Source organism: Camellia sinensis, chromosome 4 (genome assembly GCF_055761805.1).
Source record: "Camellia sinensis isolate YWXY chromosome 4, ASM5576180v1, whole genome shotgun sequence".
Taxonomy (NCBI): domain Eukaryota; kingdom Viridiplantae; phylum Streptophyta; class Magnoliopsida; order Ericales; family Theaceae; genus Camellia; species Camellia sinensis.
The window spans coordinates 114,041,190-114,055,087 of record NC_138964.1 but is presented as its reverse complement, the minus strand read 5'-3'; the positions used below and the strand labels follow the sequence as shown (position 1 = coordinate 114,055,087).

Below are 13,898 nucleotides of genomic sequence, written 5' to 3'. Positions count from 1 at the left end.
ATCTTCCAGTTGTTATCGGGGAAGTTTCTAAAAATTGGATGATTTGGATTAGTTGGGACAGATGAACTACTTCCTTCTTATTTAACCACTGCCATTTCAATATCTTCAAAATTATTAGTTTCCTCGAAGTCTTCTAGGATATTATTTTCTTTTTATTTTCCTGTTTCACTACCTCTCATTACTTGTTCTAAGTCTTCAAGGGAAATATATTCCATTTTTCCCAAACTAATTAATCCTAATTGTTTATGTATATCTTCGTCTAGTTCTATTATATTATTATTTATTTCCTCTATTATGTGTTCATCTATTTTATCTAGTCGTTCAATTATTTCTAATATTATTTTATATTTTATTTCATTATCATTTTCTGTTTCAGTCATTTCTTCTAATCGGTCTAGATTATATTTACGTAACTCCATTATTTTTTTTATTATTTTCAAGTGAAACTAATTCAAACGGTTCTTCTGAATCATTTCCTTTATATGGGTAAGGATACGGATCTAAATATTTTTGTTTTTCTTCTAAAATAACTACTTATTTTTTTTGGATCTTGTATTAAATGTCTAATTTCGTTTATTATTTCTAATAGTTTCGCTGATTTCTTTTAATAACTTAATTAAAGTATTATTTTGTTCTATTATTATTTGTAAAGAAGTATTATTATTTAAGTTATCAGATTCTACTTCTTCACTATACTTAATACTCATGCAAATGTTATTGGTAAAGTTGAGAAACCAGACTCTGATACCAATTTCAATTGCGGATTTATTAATTTAATATTAACTCTTGCCAAAATTTTCATTGGTAATCTACACTTGCCTTGTCTAAGAATATTTTATCCCTAATGCTAGTAATTCTTTGATTATAATTTATTACAGATTCTCCTGAAACACTAGTCAATTTTTTTTAATCTATTTAACTTAGGTTCTAATTCAAAAATATAATCTAAATTATATTTTATTTCAGCCCTAAGTGCTGTAATTAAATGCATATAATTATTAGGGAAAATTAGTTTAAAGTCCCTCTTCCATTTTTAGTAATGGAAGAGATACATAATATTATTTTTTGATGTCCAAGGTCTCTCCCATCTATCATAGAGAAATTTGATATATATCTCACCCTCTGTGTGTGTCTCTCTCGCTGCTCTCTTCCACTCCTCCAAATCCCCAAACTCAACCTTCTTCTTCGATATCACTTTCTCCTCCAATTCAGCCTCGTTCATTGTTGTTTCTCTTCTTAAGCTTATTTGCCTTTGTTATTCCAATCCCACCACTCTCTCTCTCTCTCTATCCTCTCTCTCTCTCTCTCTCTCTCTCCGATCTTATCACTTCACCTCTGCTGCAGTTACCGTCTCTTCTACTGTTGCTGTCATCGGCACCACTGCCAGCGCCTCTCCCTTCAGATCAATTTCACGATGGATCTACCCCGTCATCACCAAATCGGACCTCCACCGGACACACGGTTTTGCTGATGGTTCACTCACGCTCGAGTTCACCTCCGCCACCCTCCATTGCCAAAATAGTTAGGCATGTATATATGTGGATCTGGTTTGAGTGAAAGTAGATTATATTGCTTAATGTTGTTTTTGCCTCTCTCCCCTCCTTCTCTGTCATGCATTTTTAGCTTAATTTACACATACGACATGAATTATATTGGATAAATTTATCATAAAGCAATTTTTATTGCTTGTTTGAACTTTGAAAAATGATGAAAGAACAATCCTCAAGATTTTTTGTTCTTTGTTTAGTATTACATGATATAAATCTCTAGTGCTCTGATAAATCCAAAAATGCTGCTCATCTATATTTGTCTCATGGTGGACTCCCAGTCTGGTTGTTTAAGATTTTCTTGGGATTTTCTCTGGATTTCAGTGAATTTCTCTCGGTTTGAAGGCGATTTTCTCTGAGTTTGAGTAAATTTGTCTGGAATGGACTAAATTTCTCTGGTTTGTATCTATGATTATTGTGTAAATAAAAGGGGGAATTTCTCTGGAGAGAGGAAAGGCCAGAGAAATTTTGGAGAGAGAGAAGGTTAGGGGAAGGTCAGAGAAATTTTCAAAATTTCTCTAAAAATTCAAGAGAATTTCTCTATGACAAAATAGGTAGAGTTGAATCTGCTGTTCTATTGATTTGATAAACTGCCCTAGAGAAATTCTCTCAGTCTAGAGAAATTACCTTACAACTCAGAGAAATTCACAAAAAGTCAGTGAAAATTCCCTTATAGTCTAGAGAAATTCACAAAAACTTAGAGAAATTTGAAATTTTCTCTGTAATGTGTCCAGAGAAATTCTCTGGATCGAATTTTCTCTGGATTGATGTTGAGAGACCTTAGACATTATGAAAATATTGAGTGTCCTTTATGCTATAAAATTATAATACCAGAGACCTTAAAAAAATCCTAATTATTACTTATAAGATTTTACACAATTTTAATTTTTTTAAAAATATATATAGGTTTTAATTATTTCAATTTATACGGGTGGATTCATAATATTTGAAGCTTGCTGATTATTAGGTTTGATGAGGTGGCGTGGGGCGTATGTCTCACATGTTATTCGGGCAATTCGGTCTTGCCCAATTCGATTGATGGAGAATTATTGTTTTACAACAATGATTCATCCCCCCTTTTCCCCCCACCCCCTTTGACTCCCTCTCTCTCTCATTGGTTACATTTTCTTTTTCTTTTTCTTTTTTTTCCTGCTCCTCCAATCACCACCCGCCACGTGGCAAAGAGGGTGAGGGGGTGACCCCCAAAAGGGGGTCCCATGTGACGCCCCAATTTTTTTTTTTTTTTGAAACGTCATAAGATTTAAATAACAATAACTTGCTAGATAAAATTTTAACTACTAGTTAGGAACTTTTAAGTTCTTACAAAGCCAAAGTCCAACGACAGAATAAAACTACAAGTTCACACACAACGTCACAACATAGTTTAATCCTAATACAAGGGATAACAGGATTTTATTCTGACAAAATATTGACTCTAAGTCAGCCAAGGTTCGATATTGGCAGCAGCTCCAATTTCAGCCTCAGTCCCTTCTTCAACATAATCTGGCATGAAACGCTAGGGCAACAAAATATATGCCATGAGTTTTGCAACACAGTAAGAAAACGTAACCAACCTACCATTATTTTTAAGAGACAAATAATAATATTCTAAACATGAGATAACAATATAATTATACACAGAAATTACAACCATTAGAATAGTTTCAGTAATTTTAATAATTTAGGTGACACTCAAAATCTCACCAAAGAGATTTAACTTACCAACCACTAAGCATGGCAACGGTTAATTTGAAACCCTCCCTTGGTCAAATATTTAAGTGTTACCAACCGTAACTACCAGGGATGCCCACGTCCGGAGTTATATACCCAAGTAGTGGCATCCGTGGTCTGCCCCAAGGAAACGGTCTGCCAGGGGTAAGCAACCTCCCTGTGTGCCACCTGCACATCCACCCTTATTCCAAAACCGAATACCGAAAAGGGTTCAAATAAGTCCAGTGCCATCTTAGAGTTTCGCAACACAATTTACGTGAGAATTCTCAAAACCAGGGCTCACCCTGAACAACCGGTGTTAACCGTCAACTCTTAATTCCGTACAGTCTTTAAACCAAGACTCACCCCGAACAACTGGTATTAATCGTCGATTGTTAACTTTGTATATGCCGTTAATCATTTCAGTTAATTTTGATATTAATCACAAATAACTCCAAATTTTTAATCACAAGTAATGTTATACCAACTCATTAAAATTCCCAATCATAAAATATTGCACGTGTCACACAATACTAAATAAAAGTACAGAATTTAAATAAACAATTTATTTAAACCATGGTATGAAATAATAATTTAGATACAAGAATTAAACCCTAAATACACACATGCACAAATTTTTTGATTTACAAAATTAGACTAGCATAATATTAAAGTGGTAATTTTATTCTGTCCAGAAAAATTTTCAGAGTATAAACCTTGCAAATAAAATTATAAATACATTACTTATACAACTCTAAAATTCATATCAATCTACAGGATACTCAATAAACATGTTATGGTTATTTTTCAGAAAGATTTTTCCAAAAATAACTTATAAATAATTCTAAAGAAATTCCAAGGGTGTTTATGACACAGATTTGTCACATTTCCTTACATTAATTCCATGCTTAAATTTATAGATCAAACCCATAATATAAAAATTTATCATGAAACTAGACTTCTCAAATTTCATCTTTTAGTTAGAAATTTCCAGATTTGGCTTAGTATAGAATTTTAAATAAATTTTCAAATACATGGTAAAATCTGTCTCACAGTTTCAGATTTAGTTAGAAATTTGTATAAATTCGTAGAAAGCTCGAAAATTGCTTCCAAAAATTTTTGGACAAACTAGACATCATTATCAACAACTTTGTAGAAGAAAGCATCTCGAAATTTTGAGTGTAAAATTGTCTAAAAATTTGGGTAACATGCTGGCAGATTCAAGACAGATTATTCTCAACACAGTTTCAGATTTAGTTAAAAATTTGTCTAAATTCGTAGAAAGCTCAAAAATTGTTTCCAAAAATTTCTGGATAAACTAGACATCATTATCAACAACTTTGTAGAAGAAATCATCTCAAAATTCTGAGTATAAAATTGTCTAAAAATTCGGGTAACATGCTGGCAGATTCAAGACAGATTATTCTCAACACAGTTTCAGATTTAGTTAAAAATTTGTCTAAATTCGTAGAAAGCTCAAAAATTGTTTCCAAAAATTTCTGGATAAACTAGACATCATTATCAACAACTTTGTAGAAGAAATCATCTCAAAATTCTGAGTATAAAATTGTCTAAAAATTTGAGTAACATGCTGGCAGATTCAAGACAGATTATTCTCAACACAGTTTTAGACAATGTATCAAATGTACATAATCGGAAAAATTTCAATTATATAAAAAAAATGAGAGGGTTGAGAGGGTTTTCTTACTTAGTAATAGAGTGACAAAATGGTTGAGAATTTTGGCTTCTTTAATCTCCTACTCTTCTTCCTCTCCTAACACCAAGCTTGGTGGCTTTGGGGATTTCTCTCTTTTTTTTTTTTTTTTTTTTTCATCGGATGCTTGCATGCACAAGGAAGGCTTGCATGCATACAAATATTGAAGACATCTCTCTCTCCCTCTTATTCTTTCCATTATTTTATTTTCTCAAAAATATTCCATTCCCTTTCTCCAAGTTCTAAGAATGAGCTTTCCCTAAATTTTATGGTTTCCTAATTTCTAAGAGATGGTGGGTTTGGTAGGAACTATGAGTTGTTTGCCCATGGTTTGTTTGTTTGTATTATTTTTTATTTTTTTATTTTTTTTTTTTTGTGTGGGTTTCTGAAAATTGACACACTAAGATTTTTAACTAAGGTATTTAGTAAGAATAGTTATTATATTGAATCATAATTAAAATAATTTATAAACAACAAATATTGAACACCCACAAAATTATTATTTTTAATAATGTCTTGTTAGCGATTGAATTGAGTCAATTTAAAACTAACTTTTACACTAATGTATAATTCAGATAGACTGTAGACAAAATTAATTAATAAATTTTCTTTAAAGAATAATTAAAAGATGGGTTTTCACATCCCAAGCATTATTCATTGTTTTATGTGGGTCTAACATAAATGTATCAAAAATGCTTTAGAGCTCGAATATAGGAGCTCTAATAGCTCTAATAGGAAGGTGGGTCGCACCCTGATGTGATGTTTGTGCCTTGTTTTGTTTTTCAAAAATGCTTTAAAGCTCTAATATAGGAGCTCTAATAGCTCTAATGGGAAAGTGGGTCCCACCCTGATGTGATATTTGTGCCTTGTTTTGTTTTGTTTTTTTTTTTTGCTTTGACATATCATTAGAGTTCAAATTAGAGCTCTATATTTAGAGCTCTCTATCATTTCCCTTTGTTTTTATTTTTATTTTTTTTGCTTTGACACATCATTAGAGCTCAAATTAGAGCTCTATATTTAGAGCTCTCTATCATTTCCCTAAATGTATGGTCCAAATTAATTTGTGATATAATCATGTTAAATAACTGCTCTTACGATAAAAAAAATAATAATTAATTGCACTTTTTTTTTTTTTTTAATACTTACTAGGTGGGTTATAAATTTTGAAATTAGGGTCACTGTTGTACAACTTTTTGAGTTTATTTTAGGTCTTATTTTGATAATTTTAATTGTTTATTTTTAAAAAATATATCAAGTATAATATATCTTTCAAAAATTAAGTTAATTGGATATTAATAACATTTTCATCAAATCACATTTGTTCTATTAAAAAAAAAAAATGAATAGAATGATTTTAAGAATAAAATTGAATACAAATGTGATTTGATGAAATGATTATCTCTTTTTTTTTAGTTTAAAAAAAAAAAAGTTACTAATATTCGATTAACTTGATCTTTTGTAAGTATATTATATTTGATGTATCTTAAAACGTGAACGTTTCAAATTATAAAAATAAAATTCGAAACGGGACTAAACACTTGTATAATAGTGGCGGTTGTGCAGGAATTTATTGTAGAATTTATTAAATTTTTTTAAACTTAAGAAAAAATCAATGTAATTTATCTATAAATATATGCATACACGTAAAAGATTGTAATATGTATCAAAGCCATTCGAAGAGCTCTTTAGACCTAATTTGGTCAATAAGGCTTGACGCTCTTTGGACTAAAATGATGAGGCCAAGTACTTTCATAATCAATTATAGAGATTAAATGGATATATAATTCTAAAATAATACTAATAATAATAAATAAATTATTATATATCATTATATAAATATATAAACTTGTGATGTTCCGATATTACTTAATTTGACCAATTCTTCCCATGACCCGTCCCGGCCAACTTGATTGCCCAATCTGTCTCAACCCATAAAAGATGATTTAGAACTTTGGATAAAAGTTTGTAATGGGAGCCCCCCATAATCCCTGCCCGTACGGGCCCGCAAGGGTAAGTATAATGTTTTGTTTAATTTTATTTTATCTAATGTTTAGTTTGAATTTTTTTTTTGGTTCTCATATTTAATGTTTTTGTGTTTTTCTTTCAATTTTTTTCCCTCCACTTGTTGGTATTATATGTTACTTGATTATCTTTTGATTACATGAGATGCAAAAAGGTTAAAAAAAAAAAAAATCAAAATACTTGAATTATGTTGGAAAGTAAATAAGAAAAAAAAAAACTAATGAAAATTGTATACAACTTAATAATATAAGTGTAATGAAAAATATGTAACCCTGGTTCGGTTTGATTTTGGTTTGTAAGATTTAGATTTATGAGTAAGATGTGGTTTTAATTTTTTAAATAGGTATGATCTGTACCTACTTATTAATTAGCCAAAACTTGAAAAACTCATTAAAATATGAGATTTGAATACAATACTAAATAAGTCCGGTTGTGTCTCATTAATGACCCCTACTATTGAACTCTCTCTCTTCAAAACATTCCAACATATGCAATTAATTTATTTGCCTCAATATGTGACTTTCCTTATTACCCCTCATTGGAGGGGATCCACATATAGTCATCTTCTAATGGCTCTGCATATGACAATCACTTATTAGGATTACAATGGTAGAAGTTGGCTTTGGATTTGGAAGCTTAAAATTTCTCATAAATTGAAGGGCTTCATTTGGGTAGTGTGAAATGCATCAAGAATCTTGCTAATGAGTACACTTGCCCCAGGTGTCCTGCATATATGGACAACCTCAACCATCTTTTTAGATGTTGTAACAAGGTGTTTTTTATAATGTTAAATACGAATTATTATGATTATATTATAAACATTTGAATGATGGTAAGAAATGTTATTAATAATTAAGATTTTGTTATATTTATATACATAATGCAATATGAGAGAATGAATTTGGGATACTGTTTTATCCAAGTAGATCTTGGAGCAGTCCTTTGATGGTCACTTGAAACAGAAGAATAATTCCGGTTGGAGGTGCTGGAATTAGCATTCCGACGATCTAATTAGTTTTCTTCTTTCAAATATATTGTTTGCTCTTTTCTCTAAATAAACTATTTAGAACATACTTGATTCCTGAGTTCTCTCCCCCTTTTTTATAAAATTTCTCCTTGTATTTTTTACTATGCACCCCCTGTCAGGGCCCATTCCTCCATTGCACTTTATGGAGAAGAATCGACTACTCGGCGAGACACCAACTTTTCTGAACTGCTCTGCTCGGCTACCAAACATTGAGGGCCGCTATTCAACAATTGTTCTATCCAATCTCACTCAGCTCTAATTGGATCCAATATATCTGCCCAATGGGCTGACCTCCATTTGGGCCCAATTGTGTTGGGCTAGTATAATTTTGGCACCCACACAATCTGTAATTCATTACTATCATTCATATATTAGCTGAATTACGTGACATTAGTTCTAATTAATATTCTTAGAATGCATGTAAAATTTACTCAATATTTATCAACTTATATTTAATAATAACTCATGGAATCCTGGGCTAGAGAAAAGTTAGACAAGATCAGTGGCTATATCAAGATATTGGGAAGCCCATGGAAGTCTGGATTTTTTTTCTTTTTTTAAATATTGTTATTTTAATCTAAAAATTAGATTTACTTTTCAAGTCTAATGATCAATCAATCAATTATTTTCATGTGTTATTTTCCTCTCTTATATATTTTTTAATTATTAATCAACCATCTCACTTACACATCATTGAATGTAAAAATTGGACTTGTATATAATTTTTTTTTTTTTTAATTTAGAGGGAAAAAAAAAAATCCATTTTGCAATTTTCGTTGGCACCTGCACTTTATTGTCTGTCTCTTTTGGCAAATACGGAAAGTTCAGAACAAAAAATTTTCTCAAAATATTGATAGTAATAGATATGACAAAGAAATCAACGAGGCTTTCCAAAATGACCTTGTCACTGATCATACATATATAAGATAATGAGGCTAATTAAATGGTACCTCCCAAATGGAGGTTAAATCAAGTTAAAAGAGGAAGTTAATGTGCCGGGGGGGGGGGGGGGGGGGGGGGGGGGGGGGAGATTCTTTAGAACTCCATATAAATCTGTATAAGGACAGGAGGCATACACCTCTCTCTCTCTCTCTCTCTCTCTCTCTCTCTCTCTCATTTTCTTACAGTCCGTTTGTTTTAAAAATAACTCTCATTTTCTTACACTCCATTTGTTTGGAAAAAAAAATTATTTACAAATAAAGAATATTTTTTTATGTTTCGTAGGGGGTGGTGAAATGAATGTGGAGATGGTGATATGGTAGTGGGATGGTGGCAACCTCGGCGATACCGACACTGATGGTGGCAATAGCCGCAGTGTGGTGGTATGGTGGCAATAGCTGCAGTGTGGTGGTGGAGATGAAAATAACGGTGATAATTTGATGACATTGATAAGATTTTAATTTAAAAAACATTTTCTTTCGGTTGAAAGTGAAAAATATTTTCTGCCGATATAAGTTTGTTTTCTATTAATTATGAAAAATATTTTTCGTTGAAATATTTTTCACCCAAATAAACGGAGCATTAATTGCGAAAATAATCAAAAGTAAAATACTTGCCAGATGAGAGAGGAGACATATACAATACAAGTAGTTCAACATTTCATTTTGAAGAGTTTGACTGTATTGTGCCACGGTGATACATAGATTGCTTGCTGTGAATAAAATGAGTTGCCTATTCCTAAGCACAAAAAGCCTTACAACAATTGAGCTGGTTGAACCAATGCAGTGGAACTAATAGCACTCTTCATAGCGAACAATCAGGAGAAGTTATTGGATGCCCACACTGAATGACACTGCAGCCCAGAAAATAAAATTAACCAGTCGAAGTCTTAAAGGTGGAAACCTGTTTTCATGAACCCCTTGAACAGAGGTTGCTATTACTGAGTTTCATCAGAGCTATAAGCAAGGAAGCAACGATAACGCAATCCCAAGTAGCCACATTAGGCATACAATTGATCTAAGAAACCATAATTCAACAGAAACCATATACATTTCTCTGCAGGAAATCATCCCAAATTTATTTTTATTTTCATTTTATTTTTTAATAAAATTTAAGCAAATGGAAATTATCCCATTTGGTCACAATTCAAGAGCAGAGAGGAAGCCCTCAGAGGGGGAGGATGGTGTAATGCCTGTCTTAAGGCATTACAAGTACTTGAAATGGACTGCAGGGCCATATTCAAGGCATATAATGATGGTTAACAGTGAAGCTAAGGATAACTATTAAAGGGGTTTAAAGAAGCTGTTAGTGTGCAGTAAACTTGGTTGGTTCCAGAATAAAATATTTATCCAACAGTCTCCAACTAAAACCTAAGAATTTATAACAAGAAATCAAATAGATTTCAATGTTTGGAACAAATCAAGAAACAAGCAAGTCATTTTAAATGCACTCGGCGATGATCAAAAGATACTTGCAGCTGCTGTTTACAGAGGAAGAAGAAATAGATGCAAGCCACATCTCTAACATTTGGACTTCAAACTCATTGACAATGTAGCATTCTCAGAATCTGAGCTGCTTTCATATAGCAAAATTGTTCAAATGAAAACTTTCTATTATTGCATCCTTAGAATTGGAAAAGGTAAACAAATTCCAAAAAATAGGAGTGGTGATAATGCATCTGTTAACAAGGGGAAAACATAGAGCAATGCATAGGCTCACTAGTAACCACATGTGATTTGCCTTTTGTTTCCTCTTTATGACTGGAGGATAACCATAGGAAATCATAATCCATGATTGAGACAAATGTGAATGAAATATAAACTACATTCTTTCTCAATTTATCTCGCCTTTTCTTTTCCCTTTCTCTTTCCAAATTCCTACCCAAATCCATAATTCAAACATGGCTATCTTGCATTCCTCATTCACATTAGAGACAAACAAGCTTGATTATTCGAAAAAGAGCTATGGCCGTTCAGTCGTTGTTCTCTCATCTCTTAAAATATTTCAAAATAGAGAATCGTGAGACTCGCCCAACCCACCTACAAGAGGGAATATCTCCTCTTACTCCTAAAGGTACTATAAATTGGGAACCATCGACCTAGAAATTCAACTTTTGATGTATTGGAAATCGTGCTTATCCAGCTGCAGAGAGGATGTCCATAGACTTCCTGATTCAACTACAAAAATTAGCAACAGGTAGGAAGTGGGGAAGACTGCTCTATGTTTTGTGTATGTACCTAACAGCACATGTTTAATTGGTTCAAGTTTAATACAGGCACATTCCTTTCAGAATTAAAAAAGGGTTCTCTAGGAGTAATACTTCCAGTGAAGCTCCAAAGCATTGACCAATCAAACAACCAAACATATTAGGTTATTGTTGGTATGATTATGACTACTTACTAGTGGTAAGAAATTTAGTGAAGCTCCAAAAGTTTAGAAATGCTAGAAAGATCTCAACTCTCAAGTACAAACCATAGACAACTACAGAGCAAAAATCTTTTCCCCTGCTACAAGTAGATGTAATACATGCACTTGTCTAAAGAAAAAAAAAATATATATATATTGCGTTTATATATATATATATATATATTGTGTGCATATGTTACAAAGGAATGCAACCAAACAGTCCGACACTACAAATAAGAAAGAACTTTCAACTTAGGTTGTGTTTGGATCATAAATTTGTATAGTGAATTTGAAAGAAACAGGAAAAAGGTAGGCGAAATGTAACTATATTTTATTCATATTTCACTTATATTTTCTATTTTCCTTTTCCTTCCTAAATTGCTACCCAAATTTTATGATCCAAACACAGCACGTTAATGGTATCTTTAATACAGACAGGAAGGGCAGAAAAGGGTGCATTTGGCCAAGGTAAACATGTCCAGCGTTCAACTGATGGAACATTGCCAGTAAATTTTGGTCGTCCACGTAACAGAAGTATCAAGAGGATTCTGGAAATGGACATCAGACAGCACTAAAACCGATACAATGTGTGGAAACAACCATAACTATAATACCACAATTAACGCAATACAAATGATCAATGAATTTGATATTACACGCAGGTGTAGAATTACAATTGAATATAAAAACAATTGAAAGTAAACAATAGGAAGATCTCATGATCCACATAGCATATATGCCAGTAATGCCTATGTAACTACTAAAATAGTACCGATCTAGGAAAAACAATAGCGAGCCAACAATTATCTTATCTAAACATTGCATATGAATTAAGAAATTTTTGAGTCATCGGCTACGACTGACTACCTAATCTACCTTTTTCTCCATTGCCTTGTTGTATTCCTCCATTTCCTTAATCCAAAGATCTCCAAATTCACAATCTTTCCAAGCCTCAAACCACGGTCCTCCAAGAGTATAATGTATGGCCTTTGGAAACGTAGTCGGATCATTCTCAACAACCTTATTATGACCCACAAGAAAGTTCCAAACAAAAGGGACAGCCCCAATCTCATGATCATCCAACCATTGAAACCTATGAAGAAAGGCACCCGACTCAGAATTGACAACCTCGGGCGTCAACACCCGATTCTTGGGATGGCCACAATTATACAACACCATGGAAGACCAATTCTTCCTCGGATACACGGTTTGAACCGCGCCATCCATCTTGGTAGTCTCTTTAGGTGTATAATCATGTTGAACGCACATTACAGCAAATTTATCATCAATCAATTGACACAATTCCTTAATATCAACCAAGTAAAGGAAATCACAATCAACAAACATAGCCCAACCCTCATAATTGGCCAAGTAAGGTGTCAAGAATCGACTAAAAGAGAACTCGGTGCTCTCGAGTTTGCCTCTTTCTCGCCAATACAAACCATTTTGTCTCAATTCGGATTGCTTGATGGGCAAGACCTCAACGGGGATTGAAGTTCGTGTGAGGATGGAGTGGCGACAGACCTCGAAAGCGAGGTCTTCGCGGGGATCGTAGCCAACGAAGATCTTGAATGGCTTGGTGGTGGTGGTGGCGGTGGCGGTGGCATTGATGGAACAAGGCTTGCCATTGCTCGAATTCGAAGAATGGAGGGTAGGGTTTGCGGATTTTACCTCTTCGCCGTTGGGATTCAAAGATGCTACCAATGTCGAAGACATTGCGATCCAACAAGATTTTTAAAGCTGCGAAATCAAGTTAATTCAATTAGAAACACATAAACTGTAAATGAGTATGAAGATTGGGAAATGTAGAGTACCTTTGAGACCTTTGATTGAGAGAGAGAGAGAGAGAGTATGAGAATAGATCTAGCTTGGAATGAGAGAGCTTTAAAAGAGAAAAAGCATTAGCAGTCAGATTTTTTCTTGGGGTTGGGAGGCACCGACATAGGGGGTGGAGGGGATTCACATGATTGCCAAACAGTTGTCAATGGAATGGTGTGTACGGGAATTTAGCTCATACGCTCGTACAACTGTCAAAACACGCTTCTCGGTGAATCAGAGAGTGAGAGAGAGAAATTTATCCCTCAAGATTTTGCGGCCTGGTTTGGTTGGTTTTTAAGAAATAATTTTTGAAGAATTTTTTTCATAATTTTGTTTAGGGATTAAGATGAATTATATAAGTGTATTTTTTGATTAAAAAAATAGATAAAAAATATGTATATTTAAAGTAAATTTTTAACTTTTTATAAAAAAAATATATATTAAAATATTATATCAACTAGCAAAATTACCTTCCTACTCTTTTGACTTTTTGGCATGCTTTCTGTATATGCTACACTTTTCTTTTGACCAAAAAATGCACTGTTTGAAGGGGTATTTCTGTATTTTTATTCTTTGTCTATTCAACTTTTTGTTTCCCTTCAACATGTGAATTGTGTTACTTTTTTACTTTTCCAGCGACTTTAATTTTTTAATTATTTTAGGAGATACCAAACATGCACATAATTTAGTGATTTTAAAGAAAAAAATTTTAAAT

General features: G+C 32.9%; 1 protein-coding gene across 2 annotated transcripts; it reads right to left on the bottom strand.

Annotated features, from left to right (window-relative positions):
• Positions 1-11,999: 11,999 nt before the first annotated feature.
• LOC114289914 (protein CDI) lies at positions 12,000-13,479 on the bottom strand. 2 transcript variants are annotated; one of them, XM_028233751.2, is made up of 2 exons: positions 13,180-13,479; positions 12,000-13,105 (listed from the first exon to the last, which is right to left on the bottom strand). In XM_028233751.2, the coding sequence occupies exon 2, from the start codon at positions 13,079-13,081 to the stop codon at positions 12,233-12,235; it is 849 nt and encodes a 282-aa protein (XP_028089552.2). In that variant the 5' UTR covers positions 13,082-13,105; positions 13,180-13,479; the 3' UTR covers positions 12,000-12,232. The 2 variants fall into 2 exon arrangements, with proteins under 2 accessions (XP_028089552.2, XP_028089554.2); XM_028233753.2 differs by having other exon boundaries at positions 13,189-13,411.
• Between the last annotated feature and the right edge of the window lie 419 nt (positions 13,480-13,898).